Here is a 15,915-nt window from a genome sequence, read left to right on the forward strand (position 1 = left end):
CAAACTACTGTAGGCTACTACTCTACATCGTTTTCAATATTATCAAAGAAGTCTTCTGTGATAGTTTAAATCATATTGTTTATGTTTTATTCAGCAGGGGAGTAAAGCACATATCTTTACATTTTACTGAGCTAATGTCCACAGGAGTAGCCTATAGCCTACAGTACATGAGTCATGTTTGACCCTGTGGAGACTTCTTTTGCTCATAAATCACAGATAATGAAGTATTTTGAAAATGTACAAATGCAGATTGTTTCTTGTGAGTGTTGGGTTTAGGGAACGAGAGAGGGAATATATAGTGGAAACACCACTAATGACCGAAAACTGGAGAAAAGTTGAGAGAACAGGCTAACAGCGCGCCCTAGTGGACAACTTGGGTAATGATCATCACTGTGGTGTCAGTTATTTTTATCCATCCCGATCTGGGACAAGACAGATAACGCCTGGTCTGTTAATACTACATAAAAATGTTACCAAAGTGCTTTAATAGCGATAACTAAAAACAATATTTGAAATATTTCCCCTAACTTGGCATCAGGGATAAAGATAAAATACATGGCTAGCGTTTTTTTTTTCTTTTATATTATCTTCCTTTGTGGTCAACTTTAAAATAAATAAACTAAATCTTGATTACATCTGAAACAAAATTATAACTAGTGAATTCATCTTCATAATGCGCGCGATTGGTCCGTTACTGCACATGCGCAGTCGAGTTTCTCTCCCTTCAGGTCGCGCGACCACATTACAGGCAGAAATGTCTTGTGAACAAATTATCTCCAGTGTTTTACAGGTTTACTACATGTACAGAAACACGAGGAGAGTCTCAACACGGCGTCATCGACGTTGATGAGGTAAACTGTAGGTTACTGCCAAGATTATCAAGGTGTTTATAGGCCAAAGCGATTCACAAATCCAGCATTCAAAAAATTCACTGTCACTGTGATTCTGATGTGACGATCCACGTCTACAGGGTATTCACAGGCTCTTACATTTCATAAACAACATTTTAGGCCTTAAAAGGTTTTAAAATCAATTAAATATTGTCTTGTAGTTCTTAAAACATTATAAACGGGTCTTAAATTTGTTAATATAAAGCTATCCAATCGATCCACACATCCAATCACCAACAATACATATCGATAAACTTAAATAAGCAAAACTATATTCACAACTAATATTATTTGTGTTTTGTGTGTTTTAACACATTTAATATATGTGGCTAAGAAATAACTCAAAGTTAGATTTTTTTAAAGTATATTTGTTTCTGCTGGGCCATTTTTTAAAATCCTCAGCGTTTAGCCTTATATAAATCAGAAATTTAATTCTTCATGGTCTCAAAAAGCTCCTAAATTTGAAATGGTGAAACCTGCAGAAGCCCTGTTTCTAATGTCAGAAATAAATAACAAGAATTTTTAACAATAAATGTTTTATTACACAATATTAAAACACATCAACATATGAGGCATGCGCACACTGTATTTATATACTCTAAGAAATGCTGGCTTATTTACACACAATTTTGGGTGAAACATGGAAAAATCCAATGATGGTTAATTTTTAAAAATAAATGCATCAGCCCAATTTTACTGGTAAAGCCTAAAAGAGATACAGCTGCAGATACTCGCATCACTATAGCATACATTTTGTGACACTACAATAATTATTCATATTTTTACATTACATTGAGTTATGTTTAGGGTTAACATGGGGCCATGTGTAATAAAATACAATATAATTCATTTATTCATTTTCTTTTCAGCTTAGTCCCTTTATTAATCTAGGGTCGCCACAGTGGAATGAACCGCCAACTTATCCAGCGTATGTTTTGAGCAGCGGATGCCCTTCCAGCTACAACCCATCACTGGAAAATACATTATAATAGTTAATATATAATAATATCAACAATGCTTGGTATAATTGCTGTTTTTACATTTCTGTGATAGTTGGGTTTAGGGTTGGGATAGGGGTAAACGTTAATAAAATATAATACATGGGTAATTTAAAAAATATATATAAATAATTCTCCTAAACCTCCGGCTGCAGCTGTATCTCTTCTAGCTGCAACCTTTACTCTGTAAATGCTGCAGCAGGTTTTGTCCATATTTTGACAGAGAGAGAGAGAAAGAGAGAAACTAAGGCACATGATTGCAAAATAACACTATTACTGAAGTGATTCATGAAAATTTCTCAAATCTTTGGAAAACATTACAAAGCAAGCTATTAACAGAAATCAGCAAAGCAAGTAAAAAAGTAGATGCTGTAATTTCCTTCTCTGACACACTGAACCACAGTCTACGAAGACACACTGATGTAAATAACCACAAAGAAATGCTTCTAGTCTGCAGTGTTGCTAAATCTGACCACAACTTGCTAAAGACTGTCAACAGTGAGAAGTTAATAACGTTGAGTGGACTGTTCCTGATGTGACTTGACATGGTTAATTCATTATAATAATCTAACTCAAAGCTGCTGTAAATGTCATTACGCTTCACTTTCAATCCACTTTATGATCCCGGAGCTTTGATCATGCTGTAAAACACCGCATTATTCACCACAGCACCAGATCTGTGGAGCAAAAATCAAATATTAATGACCAGTTAAAGACAATTAAAACCAGAGTTATATGGGTTTTCATGGGCGATGCTAATATCAGGGATTAAAAAATACAGATAACAATATATCGGCTGATATTTCTTTATACTGTATGCATATTATAGTACAGTAAAAGTAGCCATCAAAATTTTGATCGATTTCGATTAAAAATCGAAATCGTGACACCCCTAGTATTTACTACATGGTTTCCGCTACATTCGTTCTTCCATGGTGGGGTGCCATGCCAAAATTCATCCCACCACGGCTACATTACAGCTTCTAATTCAAAACAATATATTTTTAATAGCGGGTTATAATCGCACCAAGTTGTATTAAAGGTAAGTGTATTATAACAGCGCAAACTTTTCTGTAACCGTAGTAGTGCTGTGCGTCATTTGTTTAAACCTTCAAGGTGACGTGCTGACTGACTGACAGACAGGTGCGTGATGCGTGAGGCCAGCAAACCCGACGTATAGCCGTTTCACTTTACTTCAGGACGCATTAATACTGCTCTGAGGGTTTTGGAGACATTCATAAATATTCCTAGCAAATCTAATAATCGATCTAATAAGTCGCTGGGGCACTTCAGATCATTTTGGAAGGGCACTTTCTATCCAAGACTAAAAAGGGCATGTGCACTGCACAGGTTGAGCCCTATGTGTGCACGTGCCTGAGATCCGCATCCACATTTTTGTGCAGACAAACATTTTAGGGAAAATGCCAGACAGGTGGGCTTTCGTTTCAAAGGTTGAGAACCCCTGATGTAAAGCGAATGTGTTTTAAGTCACTTAGTTTCTCACCTGAGAGCAGAATCAGGCTGGAGTTGCTGGTTTTCCTGTATGGTTGCGTACTCAACGGTCTCAGGATCTGTGGGTTGAGGGGTTTGTCCTCCATCTGTTTTCTTGGGTGAAACGTTCACAAATGAGTCATTTACATAGACGTGTCTGCTAGGATCTTGAACCTGGAAAAAAAAGTCAATTAAAATTAAAATCACCTGCATGAGCCAAACTCTGATGATGAATCCAGCATGATCAACATGAGAAATCAGAAACTAAAACAATAAAAGAACAACATAATGAAGCTGTTATTAAATCTTCTGACCTGATTCTGTCTGTTGTTTGAGACTCCAGCCTTTTTTCTCTGCCTGCAGCACAGGGATGAACATGTAAACACACATCGATATTAAATGATGAATTAATCTAAGTTATTTACACCAGTGTTTCTCAACCACGTTCCTGGAGGACCACCAGCACTCCATGTATTGGATGACTCGTTTGTCTGTCACACCCATTACAGGTCTTTCAGTCTCTGCTAATGAGCTGATGATCTGAATCAGGTGTGTTTGATTAAAGAGACATGAAAATGTGCAGTGCTGGTGCTCCTCCAGGAACGTGGTTGAGAAACACTGATTTAAACCAAACACCTCACCTTATGAACAGGACAATGCAGATGAGAAGTAAAACTACACATGCGACTGCGATCACAAACACGGCATACAGGAAATAATCCCGATGTACTGAATCTACAGAAATCAGACACGTTGGTTACAGAAAATCAAACAAACAGTCTATTATTCTGCCAGCTCTATGCACTTGAGTTAAGCAAAAGAAGATCATTCATTGATATGCTATTACTTGAATTTCTGTTCGTTAACTAAAATTATTAGCATATTACACAGTATTTTTGGTAACACTTCATTTTAAGTCACAATTCATGCTAGCAACAAACCATTAACTAAGGCTAGTAGCTCAATAAACTGTTAATTAGCTGCTTGTTAGTAGTTTGCAAGGTGGAAGTTAGGTTTAGGTTTTGGGTAGGATTGGGGATGTAGCAAAAACAATACTTTACAACTACTAAAAACAAATAATATTGTAATTATAGGCAGATGATAAGCCAGAACTTAATAGGGTATACGCCGAAGTATGCTAATAGGACTATTAATTTGCCAGTTACCAGGGTTAATCTGTTTGCCAATGCAAAATCTGCATGTTTAAGGTCTGTTTTCTTTAAAAATCAGCGATCTCCAATGGCTGAGTGATATCCGATATAAAGCGGGTCTCAGATTGTACAAGAAGCACTGCATTAACATTACATTTCCCCCCGCCATGTCTTTATAATATAAGCATTTCTTTTACCCCTTTATATTCAATGGAGCTTCTACGCTAGCCTGCCGATTCTGACGGGTGAGTGCGAGCAAATGGCTTTTTTTTTTCATTTTATGCTTGAAAAGCTAAATAAATGCCAAAGTCTTTTTAACCGATTGTGTTTAAATTACATTACGACATCGATGCTGTAAAAGGACTGTATAAAATGGAAAAAACTCACAATAACAGGAAGTTTATCAGTATGGGAAAAACACTAGCTCTGCATATACCCTAGCATGAATTGTTATTTAAAAGTGTTATGCCCCATTCATACGGCGCTTCAGCCTCAACGCTTGACAGAGGGCGTGTCTGAAGTTGGGGCTGACGCGATCTTCAAAGCAGCGTTAGCCGATGAAATTAGTCAGCAATCGGCCACTGTGTGAGCTAGTGTGTTTGCATACAGCAATCTGATTGGCTGAGGCTTCCGTCGGCGCCACTTTAGAGGCAATGCTCGCTGCAGAAGTTGGGACTTGTTCAACTTTTCAAGCGCCGACGGAAGCCTCAGCCAATCAGATTGTTGTATGCAAACACACTAGCTCACACAGTGGCCGATTGCTGAGTAATTTCATTGGCTAACGCTGTTCCACAATGCCTGACATCACCCATTCAAAGTGATTGGGAAGCGTTGAAGCTGACTCTTCGTGTTAGGGTGATTTCTAAACGTTTACTTAATAGTACATTGATGACATTTTGTTTTTGACATGAATTACATTAATTAAATTTGATCTTATTAATGATCAATAAAAATAATCTGGATTGGTGATCTGGGCTGATTTCCAATTTGTATAACCAACTGGCACCATAATCTGTAAGACCAACATAAGGCCTGTTCACAAAATACATGCTCACTCAGTGAATCAGTCACAATACTGAACTGTCATTAACTCACACTGGACATCTAAAGTCACGGGATCAGAGTATTTCACTCCATGTGCATTTTTGGCTTTACACTTGTATTCTCCACTGTCATCAGAGCTGATCTTGGAGATGTTGAAGAGTCTTCCAGAATTCAGAGATTTATTTCCTTTGAACCAGTTGAGTTCTGCAGGAGGGTTTGAGTCGCTGCTGCAGTTCAGAGTCACTGAATCTCCCTCCACTATTTCAGCAGATCCATTGATGGACACTGAGATGCTCTTTGGTGAATCTGAAAATGTCAAATAAAATTTTTTTACATATTAAAAAATGTTAAGTTTGGAAATTTAATGTAATGTGTAGATGATCATAAACTCACACTGGACATCTAAAGTCACAGGATCAGAGTATTTCTCTCCATGTTTATTTCTGGCTCTACACTTGTATTCTCCACTGTCATCAGAGCTGATCTTGGAGATATTGAAGATTCTTCCAGATCCTACAAATGTTTCTCCTTTATACCAGCTGAAGTTCAGAGCAGGAGGGTTTGAGTCACTGCTGCAGCTCAGAGTCACTGAATCTCCAGACATTATCACAGCAGATCCATTGAGGGAGGCTGAGACATTCTTTGGAGGATCTAAAAAAATTGTGAATAATAGACCTCTGTAAAATCATTAAATAAGGAAACTCCTTTCACAACATTCCACTGCAAAATATGCACACATAACACTGCACTGTTACACTGTAAAGCACTGACTCTGACGCACACCTCTCATCGATGACGCATAGTTCAAGAGCAGTGATTGGTCAGCTTGGTAGTGGTGCTGATTGTGGGCGGGGTTGATGGCCATGGGGGTGGAGCAAGGCCAGTGACGCAATTGTTTAATGAGTCCAAAGGCGGAGCTTCAGATGGATCCTTTTGTTGTGGTTTTACTTCATAATTAAAGTTGTTGAGAGTAGTGTTGTCATGATACTGGAACCAATCGATACTAATATTTTAAAAACTTCCATTTCCCAATAACATTTGAGCGCTGTTGAGCAGCCATTGTGTTCACAATGAGATTATAGATCTCAAAATGTAGCTGTTTTTATTTTAACATTTTTTTAAGCATGGCGGTAAAACACGAACGCGGTTATGAATATATTGAAACATGTGCTAGTTTGTTGGAAAAATTTGTAACAATGACAAAAAAAAATTACTAATTTGTGGATCTCCTGACTTCCGGATGCAGCTATCCTGCCGTTGTGGGAAATTTTCTTACCCCGTGGTTTCAAGTGTGGTCCTGAAAATCTCTGTCCGAAGGGCTATCCACCTCTTCCCCTTAGCCTTATGCCTTCAAGCTAAAGAGAACTGGGACATCCCTACCTCTTCACAGGAACATGCAAAATGAGGGCCAGAGTTGAGGGGAAGGGCTAAGGGGGAAAATTAGGATTGGGCCTTAGTTTACCCAATTCCCCTATAGCGAATGTGATTGGACTGTGGAGGAAACCGGAGCACCCAGAGTAAACCCACACCAAGACGAGGAGAACATTGCAAACTCCACACAGAAATGCCAACTTAGCTGGGACTCGAACTAGTGATCTTCTTACAGTCACCGACCAATATATATTTGCTTGTTAAGACCTCCAAGTGTAACCCCGCTGGTCCTACACCACCAACCAAACCCGCTCCGAACTGGAATTGAACCGGCAACCTTCCGCATGGGAGTCGGTCTGTCACTAGAACACCTTTAGAGGTCAGAGGAGTGAGGTTTACCTGCACAGCACTCACTAGCTGGCCTTTGTTAGCGCCCTAACATACATGTTGAGGCTTAATAAGTAGTACTAATAAACGTTCCCAGAGTGCTGTAATTTTTTTGGAAAATCATAATCGCAATCTTTCTATTAATACCCAATTTCAAATGTTTAGAAAGTTATTGACTCCTTTTAAAGTGGGAAAATATTGGTGTCTCTGATGTAGCAAGTCCAGAGACTGTAGTGTACACTATGGTTTTTTAAAGAGTTCACTTTAAAGAGCCATGACACCCCCCACTTTCGGTTAAAGTCTACTTGAGAATTTTTTCAAAAGATGCATGATTAATGGGCGGAGCTCCGCGAGCATCGGGCGGGAGTGGGCGTGGCCAGCAGGGGAGAACGTGAGCGAACAACTGTTGTTGTCAGTTAGCTCACAAAATGAGACAAACCGTGAGGAGACGCATGAGTTTAAAGTTCACAAAGTTAAAATACAAAGAAATGAACAGTGATTTAATGTCCTGCTACATTTGTTATTTGTAATTTCATATACACATAACCACAATTTATATCATTATAAAGATAAGTGTGTTCATGTAAACACTATAAATGAGGATTCTCCCTCAATCCCCGTATCCAGCAGACTCAGTGCAGCAGGTCTCCTGACCTGTCTATTTTAACCGTTAGCCCTGCTGGTAATGTGGAGGATTTAGGCAAACACAGCAGCACAGTGATGTGTCTGAATGTGAACGAACTCCTGATAAAAGACAGCGTCCGCCATTCTCTAATTCTCGTGCCGCTCTCCCGACAAAAATGCTAGCAGCACACACAACTTTGCTGTATGATCGGCCCGGACAAGATCGCGGGGGAAAACATGCAACAAACCCCGTGGATCATGGAAACAAACGCATATGAGCCTTCATGAACGGCTAAATACTGTGCCGTGGTTTCCGTGTCTCTCAGCTCGGGCTTGACACTGGCAGGTCTCATGAATAATTAAGCAGCTGGCTCTTCTCATAGGATAAGAAAACTCCGCTATGAATAATAATGAGAAACCGACGCGTCATCATTGCACTAGCAGTTCTGCGCTACGTCGCCGATTTTGATCCCGCCCCAAAAATCATTTTAAACCCGGAAGCTGAAATCAGCTGACAAAAGCTCACAATTATCCAGTTTTCCCACAATTAAAGCTGACAGATGCTCACATTGTCTTAACTGATGCTCAACACACACACATCTGTTAATATATAAAAAAAGTTCTCCAGTGTGTCCTGAACCTTTAAAGTGTGATATATAAAAAGAAGTCATGATTATTTTCTCAAACAAAATGAGGAGTGGCTTAGACCCGGAAACCACAGTTTACCACACGTTACGACTTACCAAGTGCATAGTATGTTGAAAGAGGAAATGTCTGTCTTTTATATAAATGTTGATGTGCTAGCCATAAAATAACATTTCAGCATTTACACACTTCAGCTACTGGAGGATGTTCACAGAGTTTGAGCTGTTCAAATAATGAGAATCTGTACTCACAGGTGACATTGAGATAGACCTCAGGTGATGTGAGTGTGTGTCCATCTACACCACAGCTATATCTGCCTGCATCTTCTCTTCTGACAGGATTGAGGATGAGTTTGTTTCCAATTTTTCCAGTCAATGTCACTGAGTTTCTGTACCAGATGAATGTTGGTGTGTCAGTCAGTTTACAGCTGCTTTTACATGTCAGACGGACTGAATCTCCCTCTGTCACTCTCTCAGGAGACTCCAGCTGAAGATCTGAACACAACACACACATTATATCTAGTGCTGCTCTCATACACTGATTATTATTCTACATAATGACCACAAGAAGAGAGAAACCTCAGGAGAGTCACCTGTGACAGAGAGACGCACTCCTGGAGTACCAAGCCACATTTTTCCTGTTACATTAGTAGTGAATCTGAAATAATACTGGTGTTCATCTTTCTTTGTCACATGACTCAGTCTGAGGTGGCAGTTCTGCTGTTTATCTCCCAGATACTGAAGCCTCTGACTGTATTCAGGGTCCTCAGACAGATCTGGATACTCTTGACCCTGTTTTGGAGGGTATTTGGTCCAGAATGCTGTCCTGACCTTATGGCTTTTAGGGTATTTATAAGTGCAGCTCATTATCACTGTTGAGGATTTTAGTGCACAGATGTGTTCAGGAGTGTACTTCACACACCAGTCATCATCATCATTATCATCATCATCATCATCATCATCATCATTATCATTATCACCACAAACAACATCTGTTAATCAAAGTGAAGAAAAGCAGAATTCAACAGCTGAGGAAACAACTTATTAAAGACTATTGACACAAATTGATGACACAACATGCTGATTAACTGTCAGTTTTTAATATAAGTATATAATTTAAATTAAATAACCGTAACAAATTAACAACCCACTTTTATATCACAGAAAGACAAATGAAAACAAAACAGACACTCACTGTGAATCATAAGAAAGATCAGAGGAAGAAGAGCAATTCTGACTGACATCATCCTCACCATGGCAACACCTATATCAATAATACAACAGGTTTATTATTGGATGTTTAAAAAAAAAAAAAAAATTTCACATACTCTTAAATCAAAAATACTTTCAAAGGATCATAAAAACCTGCATTTATTGGATCAAAAATTTTAGAAAATCATGTACAATTTGAAAATATTATTACAAGATAAAACAAATGTAATGTAGCTCATGTTTTCTTTATTAAAAGTTTATATTAAAGTTGATTTAGGGCAAAACAGGCTTCTTTTAAAGACACTTAAAAATCATATTGGTCTCAAACAGTTGACTGATAGTGTACGCTTCTTCACAAAAAAATATATGAATAATCTGGTCATTACCTACCGCACTGCAGGACCGCTCATCAACTGATCCTGAAGACACATGAAGACAAATGAGGAAGATTTAGATCTGCCAGCCTCCTTTATAATCAACACCACACCATTTCCTGTTTTTATATATACTTTTGACAATAGTCTTGCTCTCTCTCTCTCTCTCGTTATATCACTATATCTCACAGATTTTCTTTTCTTTTTTAAATATTTCCCAAATTACGTTTAACAAAGCAAAACAATTTTCACAGTATATCTGATATTTTTTTTCTTTTGGATAAAGTTTTATTTGTTTTATTTTTTTTTGTTTTATTTTTTTAACGCCATTTTAAGGTCAATATTATTAGCCCCTTTAAGCTATATTTTAAGTTAAAGAATAACTTGCCTAATTACCCTAACCTGCCTAGTTAACCTAATTACCCTAGATAAGCCTTTAAATGTCACTTTAAGCTGTGTAGAAGTGTCTTGAAGAATATCTAGTCTAATATTATTTACTGTCATCATGGCAAAGAGAAAATAAATCAGTTATTAGAGATGAGTTATTAAACCATTATGATTAGAAATGTGTTGAAGAAAATCTCTCTTAAATAGAAATTGGGGAAAAAATAAACAAGGGAGATGATCATCGTTCAATTATGAGGAGTCACCACAGCAGAATGAACCACCAACTATTCCAACATATGTATTATGCAGTACCCTTCTTGCAGCAACCAATTACTGGTATGGTACACTACAGTATGAGTGCGAGAGTGATGTAGTTCCAATTTAGTTCATCAATTCCCCTATAGCGCATGTGTTTGGACTGTGGGGGAAACTGGAGCACCCGGAGGAAACCCACGACAACACAGGGAGAACATGCAAACTCCACACAGAAATGCCAACTGACCCAGCAGAGGCTTTAACTAGCGACCTTCTTACTGTGAGGTGACAGCACTTACCACTGTGCTGCCCCCCATTCTGGATTATATAAAAGTAAAAAAATAATAAATATAATCTCAGACATTCGAGGGCCTACATGGATCTGGTCCATATAGATTTCTAATATATAGAATTATATGACATACAAGTTCATATTTGGAAAGTATATATATATATATATATATATATATATATATATATATATATATATATATATATATACATACATACATATATATAAAATGTCATATGCCACACAATTCAAAATATAACAAAAACGTGCATATATATTGTCAACCATTGTAACTGCAAACATGTGGATATGTTCAAATATAGTAGTTATCAAATATGGCCATATGTCAGATTTCTGTGGAATTATTACCAGATTCTGTGAAGTCCCCAATATGATGATGATGACGACTCGATATGCGCTTCCTGTTGCACACATGAGTCATGCATTAAGTGTCTGCTTTTTCTGCAATGTTTAGTTGCATCACTACATGCTATTATGCATGATTTAATGATTTAATAAAATAAGCTCAATTTCAATAGTGACAAACTAAAATCAATACTTTGTGTAGTTATAATAGAATGAATTTTAATGAAATCTATTATTAAATGCGAGCACATTATTTTCAGTGCATGTGCGTGTCCAGAAACGGGAAGATGGCTGAAGTTTCACTTCTCACTTAGAAGCAGCAGAGGCTTTAGGTGTAAGATTTCAATCCGACTCATACAAACCTCCAGCCCACACAGCTTTTATTAATATTTAAATGAGCCTAAAATGATATTGATTAACAGTGTTGGGCAAGCTATGTGAAAAAAAATGTAGTGTTATTAGCTAATCTACTTAAAATGTAGCTTGACTACACTTAAAGCTACCCCCTGGGTAATGTAGCAAGCTAAGCTAAAAGCTACAAGGCAACAGTAGCTTAGCTACATCTAAGCTATTTTTTACAATTTTCATTTTTTAAATCGAAGCAACTAAAATCCAAGTCAATCATATCTTAGTGATCAGTAAAACTATCAATAGCTCTGTTTCCATCCAAAAATGCGAATTAACTTTTTGCGCAAAACTGGATTATCGCATAAAAGACGTGCGAATAACCGTACGTTCACACCGAAAGCGGCGAGAGCGTCAAAGTAGCCGGAAGTCATTCATTTTCAATGAGAGCCGGCGGCGATAGTAGGCGATAAGCGGCGAGGAGCAGCACGACGCGTCTTCGCCGGCGTGAGCGACGAGGAGAGTTGAAATGAAGTCAACTTTATGGTAATGAGCTATGACGCGGTTCGGCGGCAAGCAATCAGAATGAAGACGTCCACCGCTTGATAGCAGTTCAGAGAACACAGACCTGTGAACTTTGGTTCCGACCACAGTTGTTCCAAAGGGTTTGATTATTGCGGTCGCCGGATTTCCAATTATTAACAATGTTTTCTTACAGGAACTTACATTAAATAAGTTACTGGCGAGTTACTGATGTTCATTAATGTTATATAAATTTATCTTAAAAAAAGCGGGAATCTCACGCGATGTGACAGTACAAAACAGTACTGCTGCTTCAGGATATTTCAGACATATGGACACATATTGGATAAATAAAGCAAAGCCACACCACACACAACTTGATCTTCCATTGTTTTATGAATTTGATAAGAAGTGCGCAACATTTTCACGCTAAAAACATGTCTTATGCAGGAATGTAACTGATATGCTGCAACGGCTCCTTTAAGTACGAGATCAATGTAGCGAGTTTTGACGCTCTCGCCGCCGGAGCTGAAGGCAGACAGCGTTGTCGCCAGGGCGGCCAGAGCGACCTTAGACGCTCTCGCCGCTTTCGCTGTGAACGTACGGTAAAGCAGAGCTTCCATCCAATGAGTCAAAGTGAACAAATTGTCACTTCCTGATTAAATGGCACCAAATATCAACAGTACAAACTAACTTTGCTGCAGTAGGAGAAGCTGCGTCAATCTTCATCTAATAAATACCTTGAGCCTCAGAAGACAATCCTGACATGCTGTGAATGCGTGGTGGAGTTTGAAGGTGTCTGACGCGGAGCACAGACGCTCTTGATTCTGGAGGTCATTAATAATATAATATTCAAAACAGGCCCGGATTGGCTAATCGGGAGGACCGGGAGAATTCCCGGTGGGCCGGTCCGTTTTTTTGGCCGCTGGTGTCCCTAGTTCCAGAATCTGTTGCTCTCAGCAGTCACACTTTTTAAAAATAATTTATTTATTTACTTGACCACAGCCTTCTTATTCATTATTTTACCGCAGCTCTGCTCTTTTTATCTATTTTCTCGTAGCCTCGTGAGCAGAATGCAGCCTGCAGGTTAATGATGATATAACTAGATAAGTCACCATTTAATGTACAGCTGTTGTGGTACAGTGGTTAGTGCGTTAGATTATGACGCGGTCAACCTGGGTTCGGTCCTTGTCTGAGTAACATTTTTTTTTTTCATTTTTATTGTTAAGACATAATACTGTAAGGGTTATTGAACATTTGAAGTTCTAAAAGAGCTGTTTTCTCAAAAAAAAAGACGTGATAGTGTAATTAGAAACTGAATTGGAAATGACCTTATTTTAATATAGTCAGTGGTGAACTGAGGTTGGGCCGGTCTGAGGCTTGAAACTCCAGGGCTGAAAAAGAGTCCCACTCCGGCCCTGATTCAAAACTTACCAATGAAAAACTAAATTTATTTGCAGAACTGTAATACAGGCTTCAGAAAGAGAGAAGGCCACAATACCAAATCAAATATGGAAATCATTCTATTAGTAACTACCAATCAAAATAAACAAACAAATTAAAACTGAAAAGAAAAATTAACAAAACGTTCCCACATCCCTCTCAAACCGACACAAGAAACCAAATAAAAGAACAAAAAAACACGAGTGGACAATCAGTACAGCATTCCCAGCAAGCACAGAATGTCAACATGACATCAGACTGATGCATCTCAATGTCAGGGGATGTTGCAAGTTGGGTGTAAATGAAAATTGAAACATAGACCTGAAAACGTTGCCCTATATACATGTTTGGAGATGGTAAATTATGTAGCCAGATGAACGTATGGCTGCACTTCATCTTTAAAACGAACGCTACAGGGCGGTATGATGCCACTCCTTTTCACACCACCAGCTGATCACTTACAACTGTATGGACGGCTTTCCTGCTGTTACCAGTTTGCCCTGTAGTTCACCCTGTACGTCAGACTTGAGAAGCAGAGAGAAGTTGACCATGATGACAGGGTTCGAGTCTGGTGAAGAATTGTTCCAGAAAGCGGGTAAAACAAAAACAGAATCCAAAAAAATAAAGTAAATAACAGGGTGAGAATGTGGTAAAATCTGAAATCAAGGTAAAAATCAGGAGAGGCTTTTCATTTTGGCTATTGCTTTTTTAAAACTGTTGGTTGGATTTAGAAAATGGGGTTGGGTGGATCAGTTGATTGGTCAAACAATCAGTCATTCAGACAGTCGACAGCGGCCTCTGGTGGATTTATGTGAGAACAGCAGGTGCGAATGGCACTCGGGATGAAATTTATGATCTGAAAAAGCGTACACAGTGGACTCACAAAAAACAAATCTGCAAAAAACGTAGCTCCTGGGACATATTTGCCGCTTTCCAGAAATGTACATAGTGGTACATTTTCAGAATGAACCTGGGTTGGAAAATTGAGTTGATGCCAGAACCCAACATCAGGCCGACGTCAGCGTCCAACATCAGACCGACGTTGAATTATGGTCACTTTCCAACACAACCTAAAAACAACCAAATATCAACGTCTAATGATGTTACAGCGTACTGTTGTAAGGACGTTACCACTATGACATCTATCGAGGGCCGGCGAAACGGGGGAAGTTAGGACTATTTAAAGGACCCACAAAGTTTTAGGGGCCTCCAGAGACATTGTTAGGGGCCCAAACATTTACCCATCCCCACCCACTTTTCCCTTCTGTCCGCGACAACCCCCCTTCTTTCATCACGGTCGTTCGTCAAAGGTCAGCGGCAACCCCTGCATTGATTTCAGATGTTGGATTTTGGTGTCCAGATGCATAAAACCCAGTATTTGATGTCAATATGACCAAAAATCAACATCATTTGACATCATTATTCATCATCAGAATAACGTTGTCCTTATACGCTGGCTAGACTGTTTTGTCACCCGACATCATGACCTAAATCTAACCTAATATTAACGTTTTATGCTGCGATTAGACATTAGCAAAAGGGAACTTTCCAATGATGTACAGGGTGAGTCATTGAACAAACTGGTAACAGCAGGACAGCCGTCAATACGGAGCAGTCAGCAGGTAAGCGTGAATAGAAATGCCGCTATATCACCCCGTAGTGTTCATTTTAAAAATGCAGTCATACGCACTTCTGGCTACATAATTCGCAATCTCCAGAAATGTATAAAGGACTACATTTTCAGAACGAGCTTATGTTGGTCCAGCCTGATCTCACGAGAAAACGTGAGTATTTTACGTTTTGCCAGTTCAGTGGTTAATTCGTAGTAATCGAGTTCAGTCGTCGTATGAAATTGTACGATTTTAAAAAGGAGGCATGGCACCTAACCCCACCCCTAAACCCAACTGTCATTGGGGGATGAGCAAACCGTACTAAAATGTATGAATTAGATCATACGAATCAGCAACTAAATTAAGGAGTTACGAATTGCCGTGAGATTGTGTTGGTTGGTCTTATGACGTTGTGTGCCTGCTGGCTTGAATGACGTGTCAAAGTTTAGAATTTTTCAAGATTCAAGATTGATCAGCTGAAACTACTCATACAGATCAATACAGGTCGA

At 38.7% G+C, this 15,915-nt stretch overlaps 1 protein-coding gene across 2 annotated transcripts; it reads right to left on the bottom strand.

The window, feature by feature from the left end:
* Positions 1 to 581: 581 nt before the first annotated feature.
* On the bottom strand, positions 582 to 11,035 carry LOC100006649 (B-cell receptor CD22). Of its 2 annotated transcripts, none has more exons than XM_073907583.1 (10): positions 10,203 to 11,035; positions 9,796 to 9,864; positions 9,194 to 9,592; positions 8,853 to 9,095; positions 5,968 to 6,225; positions 5,626 to 5,880; positions 4,021 to 4,114; positions 3,694 to 3,736; positions 3,393 to 3,553; positions 582 to 2,565 (listed from the first exon to the last, which is right to left on the bottom strand). In XM_073907583.1, the coding sequence occupies exons 2-10, from the start codon at positions 9,854 to 9,856 to the stop codon at positions 2,505 to 2,507; spliced, it is 1,575 nt and encodes a 524-aa protein (XP_073763684.1). In that variant the 5' UTR covers positions 9,857 to 9,864; positions 10,203 to 11,035; the 3' UTR covers positions 582 to 2,504. The 2 variants fall into 2 exon arrangements, with proteins under 2 accessions (XP_073763684.1, XP_073763691.1); XM_073907590.1 differs by having other exon boundaries at positions 10,199 to 10,574.
* Positions 11,036 to 15,915: the final 4,880 nt, after the last annotated feature.

The sequence above is a fragment of the Danio rerio genome, chromosome 1 (genome assembly GCF_049306965.1).
Source record: "Danio rerio strain Tuebingen ecotype United States chromosome 1, GRCz12tu, whole genome shotgun sequence".
Taxonomy (NCBI): domain Eukaryota; kingdom Metazoa; phylum Chordata; class Actinopteri; order Cypriniformes; family Danionidae; genus Danio; species Danio rerio.

Coding starts and splice junctions, on each gene's coding strand:
- LOC100006649 (XM_073907583.1), bottom strand. CDS start 9,856: ATGGTGAGGATGATGTCAGTCAGAATTGCTCTTCTTCCTCTGATCTTT. Junction 9,593..9,795: donor GATCTTTCTTATGATTCACA/GTGAGTGTCTGT, acceptor TTTGATTAACAG/ATGTTGTTTGTGGTGATAAT. Junction 3,554..3,693: donor CAAACAACAGACAGAATCAG/GTCAGAAGATTT, acceptor TTTTTTTTCCAG/GTTCAAGATCCTAGCAGACA.